This window comes from Peromyscus eremicus, chromosome 12 (assembly GCF_949786415.1).
Source record: "Peromyscus eremicus chromosome 12, PerEre_H2_v1, whole genome shotgun sequence".
NCBI lineage: Eukaryota > Metazoa > Chordata > Mammalia > Rodentia > Cricetidae > Peromyscus > Peromyscus eremicus.
Window position 1 is genome coordinate 79419671 of NC_081428.1, and position 17526 is coordinate 79437196.

General features: G+C 48.7%; 2 protein-coding genes across 2 annotated transcripts; one reads left to right on the forward strand and one right to left on the reverse strand.

Moving 5' to 3' along the window:
* Positions 1 to 15: 15 nt before the first annotated feature.
* Eef1akmt4 (EEF1A lysine methyltransferase 4) lies at positions 16 to 6510 on the forward strand. The gene is made up of 3 exons (XM_059276865.1): positions 16 to 301; positions 5325 to 5608; positions 6048 to 6510. Exons 1-3 carry the CDS (start codon positions 106 to 108, stop codon positions 6333 to 6335), a joined length of 768 nt encoding a protein of 255 aa, XP_059132848.1. The 5' UTR covers positions 16 to 105; the 3' UTR covers positions 6336 to 6510.
* Positions 6511 to 7842: 1332 nt separating this feature from the next.
* Positions 7843 to 9106, reverse strand: Camk2n2 (calcium/calmodulin dependent protein kinase II inhibitor 2). The gene is made up of 2 exons (XM_059276866.1): positions 8744 to 9106; positions 7843 to 7952 (listed from the first exon to the last, which is right to left on the reverse strand). Exons 1-2 carry the CDS (start codon positions 8910 to 8912, stop codon positions 7882 to 7884), a joined length of 240 nt encoding a protein of 79 aa, XP_059132849.1. The 5' UTR covers positions 8913 to 9106; the 3' UTR covers positions 7843 to 7881.
* Between the last annotated feature and the right edge of the window lie 8420 nt (positions 9107 to 17526).

Below are 17526 nucleotides of genomic sequence, written 5' to 3' on the forward strand. Positions count from 1 at the left end.
GGAGAGCGACTGCAGGGGTGGGCGGAGCCACAGGCTCCTCCTCCCATCTCTTCCCTCTGCGATTGGGCTCCTAAGCCCCGCCCTGGCTGCGGCGCAGCCCAGAGCATGGCCTCTCCGCGGACTCCAGTGTCCCCTCCGGAGTTACCCGAGCGGAACTTCCAGTACTGCCAAGTCCAATACTGGGACCGGCGCTACAAAGATGCGGCCGACTCTGGACCCTATGAGTGGTTCGGGGACTTCGCTTCCTTCCGTGCCCTCTTAGAGCCGGAGCTGTGTCCTGAGGACCGTATCCTCGTGCTAGGTGGGTAGTCCCGGTGCTGTCCCAGCCAGGGATCGCTGGCCAGACCGCAACCGCTTTCTTCCCTTCCGCTTTCTCCTGTACGAGGACACTCCGTTTCGGAGTCAAGACTCAGTACCTTCAGAATCCGTCTGTATTTAGCCAGGGCAAACAGAAATAAGAGATCGTCAGTACTCTGGAAAAAGACAGCCCTTCAGTGTCCCAGAGAGAGGGGCATTACCCTGCCCCAGACACTGGAGGCAGCCTAGCACACCGGAGAGCTCATCTCTGTGGACCTACTTCAAGTCTCAACATAACTGGCTGTGTAACCTAGGACAAGTCATGAATCCATTGTGTGCTTCCGTTTCCATGTCTAGAAATGGGATTGCGAATTTTTCTGGAATAAGTCATGTGCAGGCATCTCGAGCATCACATCTAGTTTTCTTTTCTCACCAGTGGGTACCTGGAGCTATTGTCAGGTAAAGGGAGTTACCACTTCTCTGAGCCCTCGCTGAAACTTGGTTCTAAACACTGAGTGTGATGGGAAATTGCTGCTGAGGTAGGTGTCGTTTCTCAAAAAGAGATGCTACAGTGCAAAGCGGATCTCCGTGAGGTCCAGCTGTGCCGTTTGGTGTGTCTCTCCCACCCACTGTCAGCCGCTGGAAACTCTTAGGATGTAGAGTTGACTATCAAATACAGTTTTTGAAATTTGTGTTCAGTAAAAGCTTGTATACGTTTTGTTTTGTTTGAGACAGGTCTCACTGTGTAATACTGTCTGTATCGGAACTCACAGAGATCCACCTGCCTCTGCCTCTAAAGCCTGTATACATTTAAGTGAAATACTTGATAAAAGATAAAAAGGATATCTCATACATACAGCATATATGTAAAGTATAAATAATATAATGTGTGTGTCTGGCCTACTCAATTTGGGAGTAGAACATGACCAGGACCAGAAAGTATAACCTAGTGGCTAAGAATTTGAACTCTGGGATCAGGTAGTTAATGTAAGAAATTTGGCTTAGCTGGTATTGGAATCTTGCACAAAATCTTTAAATGGCTGTGCCTCTATTCCCATGCTTTAAGAAAATGAAAACTTAGCTGGGTGTGGTGGCACACACCTTTAATCTCAAGCACTGGGAGGCAGGAGGCAGGCAAACCTCTGTGAATAGGAGGCAGTCTGGTCTACCCAGCAAGTTCCAGTACAGCTACTGCTACATAAAGAGACCTTGTTTCAACAAAACAAATCATAAAATAAATAAGGAAATGAAAACTTACATATCAGGTTTTTTGGGGGAGAAGGGGGGTGTTTTTCATGACAGAGTTTCTCTGTGTAACTGCTCTGGCTATCCTGGACATTGCTCACAGAGATCCACCTGTTTCTGAATGCTGGGATTAAAGGTGTGCACCACCACTGCCCGACTTTCATATAGATTCTTTTAGTGATTAGATGAGCATGTGAACTATCTAGACAAATACCTGGCAAAAAGCTTCATGTGTTTTCAGAGTTTCCTTGTAGTTTTCCCATAACTTCTCCACACTAGAAGTAAACAGTTTCTTGAATTTGTAGTTATATAGTATTGTGTTGATTTGTAGATTTACCATAGAACTCTGTTTATCAAAATTTAGTGCCTTTCAAAATTAACTGGCAAGCTAGGTACCATACCGAGACTTCCAATTCCAGGGAGATCTAAGATAGATTGTAGGTATTTTTTTTTTCCTTTTGTTGAAATAGGGCCTTGTTATGTAGACTGACAGGCCTGAGGTTTACTAATTAGGACAGACTAACCCTGAACTAGCAACCACTTTCCACTCTACCTCCCAAGTGTCGGGATTGTGGATGGGCACCAGCCAGCCGGCTTCAGGACTCTGTTTCCAGCAATCTCCACAGCTGATTGTCTTGCTGCTGGTGGGCAGGACACTGAATTAAAATCTTCTTGACTGGGAGGTGTCCCTTTTCTGGATAGGAGGGATGAAAAGTCTAAATGTAAAAGTTAAGGTTCTCAGAAAGCTTAGATCTTCAATATCTAAAAACAGGACTCAGGGGGCTGCAGAGATGGCTCAGAGGTTAAGAGCACTGGCTGCTCTTCCAGAGGTCCAGAGTTCAATTCCCAGCAACCACATGGTGGCTCTCAACCATCTGTAATGAGATATGGTGCCCTCTTCTGGCCTGCAGGGATATGTGCAGACAGAACACTGTATACATAATAAATAAATCTTAAAAAAAAAAAAAAAAAAAAAAACAGGACTCAGAATTTGGGGAGTCAGTCACCTGTATGATATTTCATCTTAACTATGAGTAGAGCACCCAGCAATGCTGGGCCCTTCTAACTTATTTAATCAATTTCTAAAGCTGAGGAACAAGTATTAAGAGTTACTGAACATTAAGGGTCTATAAACCTTTCTAAACATGACCAGATAATGAATATTTTAGGCTTCACAATCTCTGTCACGGATACGCAGTTCTGCTATGCCAATAGACACACAGCTATAGATAGTGCATAAAAAAGAACTGATGCTCTCTAATAAAACTTCCGTTTGCGACAGAGTCTCGTGTAGTCCTGGCTGGCCAGAAACTCACTAGTAGACGAGTCTGGCTTCAAACTCACAGAGATCTGTCTGTCTTTACCTCCTAGGTGCTGAGATGACAGGTATGAGTCACTGTAACTGCCCCAAACCTTATTTATAAAAAGAGATACTGATTCTACTGTGAGTCATTGTTTTAGGTTGAGTTCCCCAGAAAGAATCCTGAGGAGATTCATATCCAAGTAATTCTTCCAGTAGTAGCTTCCAGGAGAAACTGGTAAGAATGGGGGAAGGGGAGAAAAAAAAAAAAGAAGAAGAATGGGGAAAGGCAAGAAGATAAACAAAATTGTGATCTCAGGTAGAATTTCCCCAAGAATAATTTCAGCCTGAAGTGTCACAGATGAAAACCATTAGAAGTAAATACATACCAAAACCTGGGGACATATCAAAACCTATAAAAGGCTACCGGCGTCTGGGGGGAACACAGACAGTATCTGCTGCTGTCATGTGACATGTGAGGAAACAGGATGCTCTCTGACTTCAGAGTTTCTAGTTCTGCTGTTCAGACAGGGAGAGGCAATGAGAACTCTGAAATGGCTTACATAGTGAATTACAGCCTACTGATCATGCTAATGTAACACAAGCTGGAGGGTCACCACTGGACTGGAGTGGGCCTCTTGAAAACTGAAAGGCAGTTGAGTATGGCATTTAAAAGCTCTGGCTTGGAGTGAAATATGTAGGCCTAAATTCTAGCTCCTTGACTCTGACTTTACTCTGCAGCCTTGGAAAGTTCCTTATCTACTTTTCCTCAATTTCTGTATCTAAAAACTGGAAATGATAAAATACTAGTTCTGCATGAATCTGTATTGAAAATAAACAGATAATTCTTACAAATTAGCATCATACTGAGTGTTCAGTGACTATTAACTGTAATTATTTGGTGGGGAGGGCTGGTTGGTTCAGTGCTTGCCTACCATTCAGGAAGCTCTGGGTTCAGTTCCTAGTATCACATAAATTGGGAATGGTGATACACATCTGAAATCCCAGAGCTCCAGAGACAGATATCAGAAATTCAAGATCGTTCTCAACTATATAGCCATCCTATCTAAAAAGAAAGTACTTTTAAAAATGTAGTCTTTTTTTTTTTTAAAGCAAATCTCACTCTGTAGCCCAGGTTGGCCTGGAACTCAGAGGTCCACCTGCCTCTGTCCCCCAGTGCTGGGATTGAAGGTGTGCACCACAAAGCCCAGCTTGTTTTTGATTTTTGAGGCATGGTGTTACATAACATAGGCTGGCCTGGAACTCATTATGTAGATGAAGCTGGCCTTGAATTCCTAATCTCAGGATTCCATGGCACAGATAAATAAGGATTCAAAGTAGCCAGGGTCCCAAGGAGAGATCCGTGTACGGGACCTGCCAAGAGCTGCTGTCTAACCCCATTCTTAGCCCAAGACCAGCCGCAGGAGACCACTGCATCTTCCCAGCAGGTGTGCCGACTGGGCTGTGTATCTACTCTCGTAATCTCCACCTCCCTCTCCTTGTCCCTGCCTTCTTAGAGACTGCGTTCTTTTGTTGGTGGTGGTGGTGGGGGAGGGGGGTTGGTTTTTCAAGACAGGGTTTCTTGGAGCCTTGGAGCCTGTCCTGGATCTCACTCTGTAGTCCAGGCTGGCCTCGAACTCACAGAGATCCGACTGCCCCTGCCTCCCAAGTGCTGGGATTAAAGGTGTGCGCCACCATGCTTAGCTTAGAGACTGCATTGTAGACACTTTACCGCAGACACCCCTCCCCCCCCCCCCCCCCCCCCCCCCCCCGTCCTCCCCCAAGACACTGCTTGCTTTTCAGCTCTTCTGAGGAGAGGCTGTAGTCAGCATCTGAAGTTCTTGGCAGCCTACTTCTCTGCACGTCTCCACCTTGTTCTCCCTCAGTTTATTAATTCTGCCTTGAACGTCAACGTAAGATTAGAACCCCTAACGTGACATCTTCTGGGGGTTGGTATCTTCCAAGAGCCTCTAAGAGGTTAGCGATATCATTAGGGTAACAGTATTGTGGTCCTAATGATGCCAATATTGTACACATTCTGAATTTGAGGGAACCGGGGCCCCAGAATCAAATGTTTTTCTGTGACTGAGAAATCTTTGAATTCTTAGAATCCAAGTCTTTGAACTCTTGAGTTCCAAGCTCCTTCAGCAACTCCACAGATGACTTCAGCTCTTAAGTTTAGTGCACTGCATCTGTGGGTAGGCTAGCTACTGACTGTTCTCGTCATTCTCTTCTATGGAAATTCCAAATTCTTGGTACAGAAGCAACTTACTCTAGTCCACATAGCTGAAGATGAGCGACAGTTTGTGCCCAAGTCTCTGTGATTCCAAAGCTCAACAGTCTTCTATACCTGTTGCTTTAAATACTTGGTGTGGGGTCAGGGGGTGAATGGAGAGAAAATGGGGCCGATAGTGATTAATAACTGGAACATGAGAACCAAAGCTAACCTAGCCCTTTTGCTACCCACCCCACCCCATGGCAGGTTGCGGGAACAGTGCCCTGAGCTACGAGTTATTCCTCGGAGGTTTCCCTGACGTGACCAGTGTGGATTACTCTCCAGTAGTGGTGGCAGCTATGCAAGCCCGCTATGCCCACGTGCCCAGTCTGCGCTGGGAGACCATGGATGTGCGAGCACTGGACTTCCCTAGTGATTCCTTTGATGTTGTACTTGAGAAGGGCACACTGGATGCCCTGCTGTCTGGGGAGCGGGATCCCTGGAACGTATCTCCTGAAGGGATCCACACTGTGGACCAGGTGCTGAGTGAGGTGAGGAAGCAGCAAGACAGCAGATCAAGATGCTGGGGACGGGGGCTGAACCTTCGAGAGATCGGAGGAACTCAAAAATCAGAAACTTCGAAAGTAATGGTTTTCTGAAGAACAGATGAGACTGGAGTGGCCAGGCTCACAAGTACTGGTTTGACACAGGGAAGAGGTAGTTAAGTAGCCAGGTTCCAGACAGGTGACACAGATTGGGGAAGTGAGTGGCTGGCAGGAAAGCAATACCTGACTATGCTCCTCCCTGTCCAGAATTGAGCCCCAGGTAGAACAACCAAAGGCGGAGAGTGGCTTACTCCGCTTCGGAAAGCCTGAGCTACAGGATAGAGAGTGGTATCTAAGGTTTGATTAGGTCGTCACTGTGGGTAGTACTGACCTTTGAGAACCTGGAGATGATTCCACACTGATGGCTTCTCTGTCTGCCTTGCAGGTGAGCCGGGTGCTGGTCCCTGGAGGCCGGTTCATCTCAATGACTTCTGCGGGTCCCCACTTTAGGACCAGACACTACGCTCAATCCCGTTATGGCTGGTCACTGAGGCATACAACCTATGGCAGTGGTTTTCATTTCCACTTTTACGTCATGCATAAGGGCAGAGAGCTCAGTGTGACCCAGCTGGGCCTGGGGGCCCAGATGTTGTCACCCCCCAGTCCTCCTGCCTCACCCTGCTTCCTCCAAGACTCAGATAATGAGGACTTCCTCAATGCCATTCATCTGTGAGATTGGAAGTGTGGTCTCCAAGCCTCCCTGGCTTTGTGCATTAGGTTCCTAGGGATTTGGACTTCCCAAATTGGGGCCGAGGACTTGGTTACTGGGTTCTCAAATCCCAGAGGTCTCATGCATAAACAGTGCTGGTGGGATCAAGGCCATGTCAACCAATACAGTATGAGTCCAACTAGGTCCCAGACCCCAGGGTTCTGGCTTCTAGGTTTCTTATTTCTACAGGCTTCTCCCACCTCCTCCAACATACTGAGTGACCTATGATTTATCTTTTGGGGTAAAGTTCAACACGGCTCCTCTGCAAACCAGCCGGCCTTGGGTATCCCCATCCAAGGTGGATTTATCCTTAAGAGGCTAAGAATCTTGAATTTAGATTGCTTATGCTTCTGATCCCAGCCCAGCCCCAACACTGGCGACCTGTCCTGCTTAGGCTAAGCATGTACTTAAGCAGGCCATATAGTTAAGATGTTCCCACACAAGGGTGCCCGGCTAGTGCTCACTCGGTGACCCTTCCCCACCAGGAACTTGCACCCAAGATTGTCCACACCTGTCTCCCCGCAGACTGAAGTAGCAGACACACACGCACACACACTCACACACACGGAGGTCTGTGTTTATTCACACACTCCTGTTACATTGAGGATGGAGAAACATTTTTACAAAGGACAACCCTGGGTTGAGAACATCTTCAGGTCCACAGGTGTCATCCAAAGGTACTGAGCAGTCCCCATTTGGGTTCCCAGGGATAGCATGAAGGGGTCCAAGGTAAAATCAGATCTGGGCCCTTAAAAGGTGATACCTTGGGAGGAAGGAGTCTCCCAATGAGCCTCCTGGGGTCAGGTTTGGGCGGACTGGCCATGTGGTTAGTTACCATGTTGGGGGCTTGTCCCATCCCAGTCTCAACACCCGTCCTATCTGCCAGGCGCAGAAGAGCATGGCGGAGGCTGTGGGGGAAGGGCACAAACCATGAGAGGAGCCAGTAAACAAAGAATCGGATATAAAAATACAAATGTGCTGAGGAAGTCCCTTAGAAAGAGGCTGGGGTCACGCCAGACAGGGATACAGTTGAGGAAAGGCCCGGAGGGCTAGGCTGAGGTGGGTAGGAAGCTCATGCAAATATGCAGCCAAACCTCCCTGGCCGCGCAGTCCGACGCCGCAGCTGCCCGGGCTGCAGACCAGATTGATCGGAGGAGGGGCGGGGCAGGGGAGCCGTGCGGGAGGGGGCGGGCTGGGGGCCTTGGGTCTCTGTGTCGGTTCCGGTGTGCGGGGTGGAGCTGCGGCCCGAGGTTCTAAAGTGCATGAGTGCGTCGGCGGGCTCCGGGCTGGTCCGCACCACCACTACCGCCGCCGCCGTGGTGCTGAAGCGGACAGCTCCGGAGCGCCTGGCAGCGGCGGTAGCAACACTGACCCCGCGGCGGCCTGGCCCTGCAGCCCCCGCCCGCAGGCACCTCGGCCCGGGCGGGGGTGCGCCGGCAGCCGCATCGCCGGCCCGTGCTCCTGGCCGCTGCGGGGCTGGGCCCGGAGCCCGCCGCCAGAGCCGGCGCGTCTACACTCCGGACGGAGGCTTCTCCCCCATCCCCTTCAGCACGTCGTCTATCCGGTCATCCTCGATCACCACTGCACAGGGAGAAAGCGCATCAGCCGCGTGGTCTCGGGGGGCGGCGGCGAGAGTGGGGCCCGTGTCCTCACGCCCCGCGCAGATCTACTCTACTGCTGCCTATGTTCCCGCGACACCACTCGGAAACCCATGCCCTCCCCACCCGAACTCTCCTGCGGACCCTGCTACCTGCTACCAAACCACCTCCTCCTCCTCCTCCCGGTGCGGGAACACCCCTCTTCCAAAGACTCCCAGTGCGAGCCCTCCCGTCACCTGAGCCTTCCTCCACCTAAACTGATCGGAAACCTCTCCCTTCGACAGAGACCCCTCCTCAAACTGGGCTCGGATGAAACTGCCACCTGGGGCAACCCTCTCCTGCACCTGAATCCCTGTTCTGAGACTGGCACCCGGGAGTCCCCTCCCCGTGCAAACGACCAAGACAACCGAACCCTTGGCCTCCCTGCCCTCCAGTAACATCCACCTACTCATCTCAGCCCGAGAAATCGGCCCACCATGCTGCGTTCCCAGCGCCAAGCGGCCCCAAATACCCTAAGCGGCCCCTCCCCCTCGACCAGGAGCCAGGGCTCTTTTTCCAGAAGTGGCGAGCTTCGAATCCGGGACACTGTATTCCCGGGAGAGGGAAAGAATGGGACAACTCCACAGCAGGGACCCTCCCCACCCCGGGCGGGTGCGCAGCTGGCTGCGCTGGTCTGCGGCAAGAGCAGATGCCACTTGACGGGGAACGGCAGCCTGAGGACGCCGAGCGAAGGGTTTCTGGGTCAGGCGGCGACTCCGGGCCCGGGCCGCGTACCTCTCTTGGCTCGGCCGATCTGGCCCAGCTTGGGGGGCCGCTTGGCCTGGTTGCCGGCGAAGAAGGAGTTGGTGTCCTGCAGGCGGCAGCTGAAAGAGAGGTCGGAGCCCTCGGGGTCTGCGCCGAAGCGGCCCATCTTGTCCTCGCCGTAGGGTAGGATCTCGGACATGGCGGGCACCGGGCGGGCTAGGGACTGCGGCGGGGCACGGGCAGAGGCTAGCTGCCGGACCGGCCCTAGCTCAGCAGGGGAGCCGGCGGAAGGATGAAGTCATACAGCATCCGGGACTGCGGAGCCGAGCGGGGCCTCCTCCCCCGCGCCTCCGCCTCCCGGGCCGCTGGGCAGGCGGCGGCGGCAGCGGCGGGGACCGGGCGGGGGCGGGGCGGGGGCGGCGGCGGCGGCGGCGGCGAGAGCGGAATGACGATGAGCGCCCGACTGCGGCAGAGAACGGCAGGCGGGGCGCGGTGGAGGCGGGGCGGGCACCGGCCAGCGGAAAGAGGCGGGGCCCAGCGGTCCGAGCGAGCCCGGTGATCCCTGGAGTGGAGCGAGCAGCCGTGGGAGGTTCCCGCGATGTGGCCCGGAATGGCCGCCACGTGGGCCCGGGGGGACCGCAGCGGCCGGTGCAGATGAGGGCTAGCCGAGAGCGGGTCGCCTAGTGCTTAGGGGAGAAAGGGGAGGGTCGGACGCCGCGGCTAGGGGAGAGCGCCCGGGAGCCGAGCGCCAAAAGCTGGGGGGCGCGGCGGGGCCTCGGAAGGCGGCGGGCAGACTGGCAGTGGGCACGGCCTGGACTCTGAAAGGCGCCTAGACAGGGTGGAATACTCGTGAAGAGAGGGGAAGGTACCAGCAGACCGGAGCGCGGGAAGAGCTCCGGCCTGGGGGTGGTGCCACCGTGCTTGGCGCGTCCCTGTATCCTGGATGCTCGCAGGTCTCCAGCAGTTGGTCAATTTGTATTCGACTGTCTCTGCATCTGTCAGTCTGCGTCTGTGCGTCTGATCTGGCCTCTGTGTGTCGGGTTTGGACTGTCTGTATCTGCCCCCATACCTGGCCCCGGTATGCGTACCAATGGGTCTCTCCCCAGACACTACGATGCGGCCTTTCGGAAGGATCTTAACACCGCAACCGTAGCGCGCAGCAGAGTAGACTCCCCACAAACCCTAGCCCCGCTGTTGGCGCCAAAATCCAGACTCAAAGCGCCAGTCGCTCCACGCGGTTCCCTCAGCCCTGGAGGCTCGCTCTAGCTGGCAGTGTGGGAGAAATGAATGGCAGCATCGCGGCGGCTGGCGCCCTGGATGCGGATGACGCAGGGAAGCCCGGAGTGCCTGAACACAGGACGCGCGCTAGTAAGCGCCAGGAGGGACAGGGTGTCCCCCGCCCTTGTTGCTGGGGCCCGGGGTAGAGTTCTCCCCCCCCCTTCCCACCACCACAGATCGGAACACGCACACTTCCCTGTACCTCTTACCGCCCCCCAAACCCCGCCTCTGCCCTGCTAGCAGTCAGTAGCAGCGTCACCAGCTCTCTGGCGCGAGAGGGCTCTGTCGCAATCACTGGCCTTGGGAGGGAGGGTGTGTCTCATTCACTCACAGTGAAGGGCTGGTAAAAATAATAATGACGCCGTTGGTTCTGTCCATGCCCCAAGCAAGACGCCTTCCCTTTAGTCCCGCCAAATCATGCAGCTAGCGAGATTGCTGGGTGCTGGCTTTCCTTTCGTCTACACCGTTTATTCAGGTGTTAATTGCCAAGATAGCTGCTGTCACATGGGACCTGTGAGGTCGGGAGGAGGTGTGCAGGACTGCCTCGGTGTTGTTACCTTTGGGTCTCAGCCTGACCAGAGGTTCCTTCTAACACTCCTGTACTCTGTCCTCGTGGCTGGGAGGGGGCCACCAGCTGGGCCCTGTGGTGAGAAGGTCCCTGACATCTAACTCTGGGTGACTAGAGAACCCAGACTATCTCCCTCCCTTGGAAGTTGCACAGCAATGACTTTCAATGCATAATCTGCCATTTTCTGAATGACCTTGAATTGAAGGCCCAATAATCATGTTATTTTTTTAAATCATTTAGGCTGGTCCGGGTGGTGCTGGCCTTTCATCCCGAACTCAACCAGGCTGATTCCTATGACTCTGAGGCTAGCTGAGTCTACATCATGAGTTCTGGGCTAGCCAGGGCTACACAGTGAGACCCTGTCCTTAGAAAGAAAGAAAGAAAGAAAGAAAGAAAGAAAGAAAGAAAGAAAGAAAGAAAGAAAGAAAAGAAAAAAATCATTTCTACTTGTATAGCTTTAGAAAAATAAAGAAAACCACACTGGACCTTGGCTGTGTATCCTTTGTCTTCCCCCATGAGCATGTGCACCTCTCTGAGCTGGTACACTAGTCTATACAGAGAAAACAGCTTACCCAGTAAGGCCAGTTTTGTGGATGAAATGGTCCTGAGCTAAACTCCCTTGTTTCAGGATCTGAGAAGCCCCTCACCCAAATTGCTGAAGGAACTCTTGGGGTTCTTGCCAAGGGTGACACTGTATGGGAACAGAAGCAAATCTCTTTTCTCTCGAATGAGAGAGATAAGGATAATAATTTAACCTGGAATTCATTCACTCATTTTTTTTTTTTAAAGAGGGGATCTTGCTGTGTAGCCCAAGCTAGCCTGAAAGCTTCTTATATAGCTCAGGTAAGCCCCCTAGCCTTAGCTTCCAATGTTTCCAGGAGTACATGGGTGTGCATCCACACTCAGCTGGTTAGATTCTTCTGTTTTGTTTTGTTTTGTTTGAGACAAGGTCTCAATATGTAGGCTTGACTGGCCTGGAACTTGTTGTATAGACCAGGCTAACCTTGAACCTCCCAAACCTTAAATAATAATGTTAAATAATCTATTCTTGTCTCCCTGAGCGTGCTGGATCGTAGTTAAGCAAAAGATCCAAGTGCAGGACTATAAAGACTTTGTAATAGTGAATATACATAAGTTCTACTTAAGTTATCAAAGTGTGAGGAAAATTCCTTATATTCTGATCCTCTACTCAAAAGTTTGATGTTCTTCATCCCTGCTGAGATAAAATTTGAAATATTGTAATAGCACTTTGAATTTTTTTCTAAAGATTTATTTATTTATTATGTATACAGCATGTATGACTGCAGGCCAGAAGAGGGTACCAGATCTCATTACAGATGGTTGTGAGCCACCATGTGGTTGCTGGGAATTGAACTCAGGACCTCTGGAAGAGCAGTCCGTGCTCTTAACCTCTGAGCCATCTCTCCAGCCCCCCACATTGAATTTTTTTTAAATTGAAAATCCTGAGGCATAGTAGCACACTCTTGTACCCAGCACTCAGAAGGCTAAAGAAGGAAGATCTCAAGCAGCCTGGGATATATAATGAGTTCAAGGCCAGCCTGGACTACATTGAGAACCTGTTTCAGAAAAAGCAAGGGCTGGAGCTTGCACACTATGCATAAGGCTGTGGGTTGGTTCCCCAGCATGGAAAAAGAGCAACAACAAAACCCCACTGATGATAGAATACATTTAAATACACTAAAGGATCACACTGGAGCCCCGACACATCAGTTGACTCCGGTAGACTAGTGTGGTGATTAATGAGTATGAAGTTTAGATCAGAATCCTGCCTTATGTTTACGATTTGATTTGAGGCAAGTTGTTAAGTTTCCCAGTCTCTTGGGTTTCTCATCTATAAAACAGGGAAATTACATTAGTGGGATATATTTTATTAGACTATAAAGATTAAATTAACAAGTAAAGTGCATAGAAATTGTAGCTGTTGTTATACAGTGACAACAGGCTTGTTCAATGGCTCAGTAAGTAAAGGTCTGTGCTGTCAAGACTGACAACCTGATTTCAGTCCCCATGATGGAAGGAGAGATGCCCACAGGTTGTCCTTCTGACCCCTCCATGTGTGCTATGGCATGTGCAAACATACATATAATGAATAAATAAGTATAAAAAAGAGGAAGTAACATCATCATTGGGCACATTCACACTAAACATTTTGTTTACATCCTTTTGACGTTTTTACACCCGTGCTTGCATGTATGTATTTGTTTATTTTGCTTTATAAAAATGAAATTAAAAAAAAACCCTTCCTCTCTTAATTTTATATGGCATTTTCTCCTATTGATTATTCCTCTTCTATTATTTGCATGTGCTGCATAGGGTTCCAGTGTGTGGATGTTTGGGTTATTCCACAAGCCCTCTGTATTTATACATTATTTCCTCCCTATTTGGGGGGTTATTGTAAATACTGCTGTGATGAGCACATGTTGTAGAAAAAAACCCAACATTTTATAGCTCTCCCAATACAGAAGTAGAGCCTATTTCTCCATCGCTAAGTCTGACTTTGACCACAGGACTCGATTGCCCTGTGGGGGCACTACCAAATGTGATGAAGCAAAGGTCTGAGAGGTGGCTGTGTACTGGAGCAGGATCCTGTTTTTGTTGTTGTTGTTGATGATGAGAGCTCTAATGATGAATAACATTAGCTCAATCTTTCGGTTTTTGTTATTCTGATATAGCATGGTTATTGGAAGAAGAGTTAATTACACAGGATTTGGTCATCCCAACCGAAGCCCATAAAACAAATGAGGCCATCTAAGTACTGTAGACTATCCAGCCCCTGAAGAGCCATCCAACCAAACCACTGAACATGAAAAGTAATAGTACTTACTCTATTTATTCTGGTTTTCGAGACAGAGTTTCTCTGTGTAGCCCTGGCTGTCCTGGGCTATAGACCAAGCCTGCCTCTGCCTCCCAAGTGCTGGGATCAAAGGTGTGCACCACCACTGCCCGGTTTAGTTCTTACTTTAACCCATTAAATTTGGTGTGGTTTGTTATGGAACAAAAGCTATTTAATAAAGACATCTTTTGGATAACATTTCCTGACACAATTTTCTAGAAGTAGGCTTTCTGTATCAAAATGTACACACATTTGCATCTCTCATAGTACAAAGAATATCTGGATTTATAAGCTAACTGTAGTGTATGGAGGCGACCATATTCTCCATCCTTGTCAATATTGACCATTAGTATTTCCTATCATCATGACTACACTGTCCTTGTAAATGTGGGAGAACAGTGTCTGCCCATTCTCCCTTCATTCAAATCATTAGAGGGAAGGAGACTGAAGGGTGGTAGGAAAGCCAAGCTTGGAGGTATATTTCTACTGAACTAAATACCCTGGACACTGAGACAGAAGGATAGAAAGTTTGAAGACAGTCTAGACTACATCCTAAGACTCTGTTACAAACAAATAAATGAGTGATACATAGGGAAGGAGGAACGGAGAAAGGAGGACACAATAGAATAGGGGGGAATGGATGGTAAACACAAAGGGAAGATAATAGAATTAGAGAATAGAAGTATCTTCAAGTTTCTAATAAGAAATGTAGACAGGAGCAGTAATGGGCCAAAAGACTGATTTTGATCATGAAGGAGACATGAAACAAATATTCAGGTTCAGTCTTTGTGAACCTGAGAACACTGTAAACGTACTAGAGTCTCCTGTGTGGGTGGTTGCGTTTAGTTCTCTGAGATAGGGATAGTTGTGTTTGTTTTACAGCATGGAAAATGTAGTGCTGTCCAATAACTTGATAAAGACGTTAGCTAATAAGAAAAGGAGCCTAGATTTGAATCCAAGTTAGCCTGGTTTCAAAACAGACGTGTTTCTTCTTATTCTTCTTGGAGGAGAGATGGTAAAAGAGCAGCAATAGTATCGAAGAAACCTGGCTTTCGTTTGAGACACATTTCCAATCTGCTTTCCAGAAAGGAGTCAGAAGCCCTGAATTTGGATCCTAGTTCAGCCAATTAGAAACTGTGTCACAAGGATGAAGGAGTCTGCATATGTAACACATCCAGAACAGTTGTCTTAGTCACTTTTCTGTTGCTGTGAAGAGACACCATGACTAACACAGCTTACAGAAGAAAGTGTTTCATGAGAGCTTGCAGTTTCAGAGGGTGAATCCGTGGCCCTCATGGTGGGAAGCATGGCAACAGGTGTGCAGGTATGGTGCTGGAGAAGTAGCTAAGAGATTATAGTCCACACACAGGAGGCAGAGAGCTAACTGGGGTTGGTGTGGGAAACCTCAAAGCCCACCCCCAGTGACACACCTCCTCCAACAAAGCCACGCCTCCTACTCCTTCCCGAGCAATTCCACCAATTGGAATGGACCAAGTATTCAACCAGATGAACCTATGAGGGCCACTCTCATTCAAACCAACACAAGCTGAAGTGCTGTGTGTACCTGATGGTTTGGGTTTCCCCGTCCCTTCCTTGTCTTTCAGTTGCTGGGAATTGAACCCAGGGCCTTACGCATGCTAGCAAGTGCTCTACAACTGAACTATATCCCCAGTCATCTTTCTCCTTTTGGTTTTGTGACAAGAGTCTTACCAAGTTGCTCAGGGTGCTCAGGCAGGCCATTTTAAATTTGTTATCCTTCTAGTTCTGAGTAGCTGGGATTGCACACCTGTACTACCAGCTCTGACTCATTCTGTTTTGTTTTTTGTTTTGTTTTGTTTTGTTTTGTTTTCTCCCTCTTCCTTTCCTTTTCTTCCTTAGATAGGGTCTCATATATCCTAGCCTGGCCACCAACTCACTGTATAACTGAGGATGGCCTTGAATGAATGGTCTTCCTGCTTCCACATTCCAGGCATAGGCGTATGTCACCTCACCTGACTCTTAAGTGCTGAATTTTCTTTCATCTAGTTTTGGAAGGGAGATGGAGAGGTAAATGCTGTGATGCCATGTCACCATTAGAGTGAGCCTGAGGGGCTGGAGAGATGGCTCAGAAGTTAAGAGCACTGGCTGTTCTTCCAGAGGACCCAGGTTCAACTCCCAGCACCCACATGGCAGCTCACAACTGTCTGTAACTCCAGTTCCACGGGATCTGGCACCTTCATACAGATGTACATACATGTAGGCAAAACACAAATTGACATAAAATAAAAACAAATAAATTGTTGGAGTGAGCCTGAACAAGCCAAAGACTCGTCCCAAGTAGATCGCTGCCTCAGACTTCAGTATGGCAAGATGTGAAAACTTGTTGCTTAGGGAACCCCTGACTAACCTAGCCTGCTCCGCCATCAGAGAAATAGAATATGCTACCTCCAGGCTAACTAGTCCTACTTACTCTAGTTATAGGGCTTAAATGATAATAATAATTAAAATACCAGGGCATGGTGGTGTACACTTATATCCAGTACTCAAGAGGCAGAGGTAGGAAGATCACTGAAGGTGGAGACCAGCCCAGGCTGCGTAGTGAGATCCCGTCTCAAAATAGACAAAATAAAATAAAATCAGGCAGGCCTGTTAATTTCAGCTACTGGGGAGACTGAAGCAGAGGAATTGAAAGTTTACAGTCAGCTTAGACAATTTAATGAGATTTTCCCTTAAAATAAAAATAGTATATATTTTTTTAAGACAGACTCAGTCATTATGTAGCCCTGGATGGCCTGGAATTCAATGTGTAGACTAGGCTGCCTTAAGTTCACATAGATCCACCTACTTTCGCCTCCGGAGTGCTGGCATTAAAGGTGTGCATCACCATAGTGAGCCAAAAATAGCCTTTATTTTAAGACACCTCATCCCCCAAAACATTATTGAACTTCTATTTCATTTAAATTTTTATTTGTTTATTTATTTATATTTTATGTGTTTGGATGTTTTGCGTGTCTGTCTGTGCAACATGTGCCTGCAGAACATGTGGAAGCCAGAAGAGAGTGTTGGATCCCCTGGAACTTGAGTTACTGAGGGGTGTGAGCCTTTATGTGGCTGCTGGGAATTCAACTCTGGTTGTTCTAGAAGAGTGGCCAGTGAGCCATCAATCCAGCTTCAAAAACAATCCTTTAAAGCCCTCAAATAATGTGGAGGTAGATACAGGGTCCTTGGTTCAATACCCAGAACCTGAAAAACCAGACTGACTCATAATATGCTCTTAATGTGCCATGCACTGCTTCATTTGATTCTAGAAACACACTTTGAGGTAGCTCCTACTCTTCCATTCTACAGATGGGGAAGCTGGTCTGAATCCAGAGCTGTTCATCCGAACAGCAACACTGTTTTTGTCTTGTTTGAGAACATGCAGTTTGGGGATGAAAACCTGCCTCAGAAAGTAGCCCCGCAGTTCTCAGCTGAACCCATTCACCATGCATCTCTTCTCAGCCACAAGAATATTCCACGCTGGAGCCTCTTGCAACAAGATGTCTGAGAACCGAGGTGGGAATCAATAAACGATTAACCACTGCCACTACGTAAAGCTTCCTCATATCACATTCTTGTATTCTCTTGGTGAGGTTAGGGAGAAGAAGATGAGGCAGTGACTCAGTGCCCCAGTTCCCTCCCCAGCACTGTAAAAAACATGAGGCACTCCTTGGTGCAACAGACTGTCACACTCCCCTGCCTGTTTAAGGAATGACAATATGGAAGGCAGATGGCAGATGCATGGATGCCACACTGTTGCGTTTCAGTTAAATATTGCTTGGTGTTATTTTATTTTTTTTCTTTCTTGTAAACCTCCCAAATAAAATCGCTTGCCTTCCTGAGTTAGAAGTGTTAGCATGTCTTTTCTTTAAATATCTGTGCATGGCTGTTTTTTTCCCTGCCAATTTGTCACCATCTGTAACCCTCCCTTTATGAGATGATCTGATGACAGCAATTATCTTGGAGAGTAAAAGTGCCATCTTGAAGCAATGTGTAAGAGTGGCATTAGTGTGAGCTGTGTGTACAGTGCATGCTGCCCTAACACTTGGTGTGTGCTTGTGTGTGTCCCCAGCGACACTGGGCTTTTGCATATAT

Excerpts from the sequence above, each read along its gene's own strand:
- Eef1akmt4 (XM_059276865.1), top strand. The coding sequence starts at position 106 with ATGGCCTCTCCGCGGACTCCAGTGTCCCCTCCGGAGTTACCCGAGCGG. Across the intron at positions 302-5,324 it reads GGACCGTATCCTCGTGCTAG|GTTGCGGGAACAGTGCCCTG; the intron begins GTGGGTAGTCCC and ends ACCCCATGGCAG. Across the intron at positions 5,609-6,047 it reads TGGACCAGGTGCTGAGTGAG|GTGAGCCGGGTGCTGGTCCC; the intron begins GTGAGGAAGCAG and ends TCTGCCTTGCAG.
- Camk2n2 (XM_059276866.1), bottom strand. The coding sequence starts at position 8,912 with ATGTCCGAGATCCTACCCTACGGCGAGGACAAGATGGGCCGCTTCGGC. Across the intron at positions 7,953-8,743 it reads GATCGGCCGAGCCAAGAGAG|TGGTGATCGAGGATGACCGG; the intron begins GTACGCGGCCCG and ends CTCCCTGTGCAG.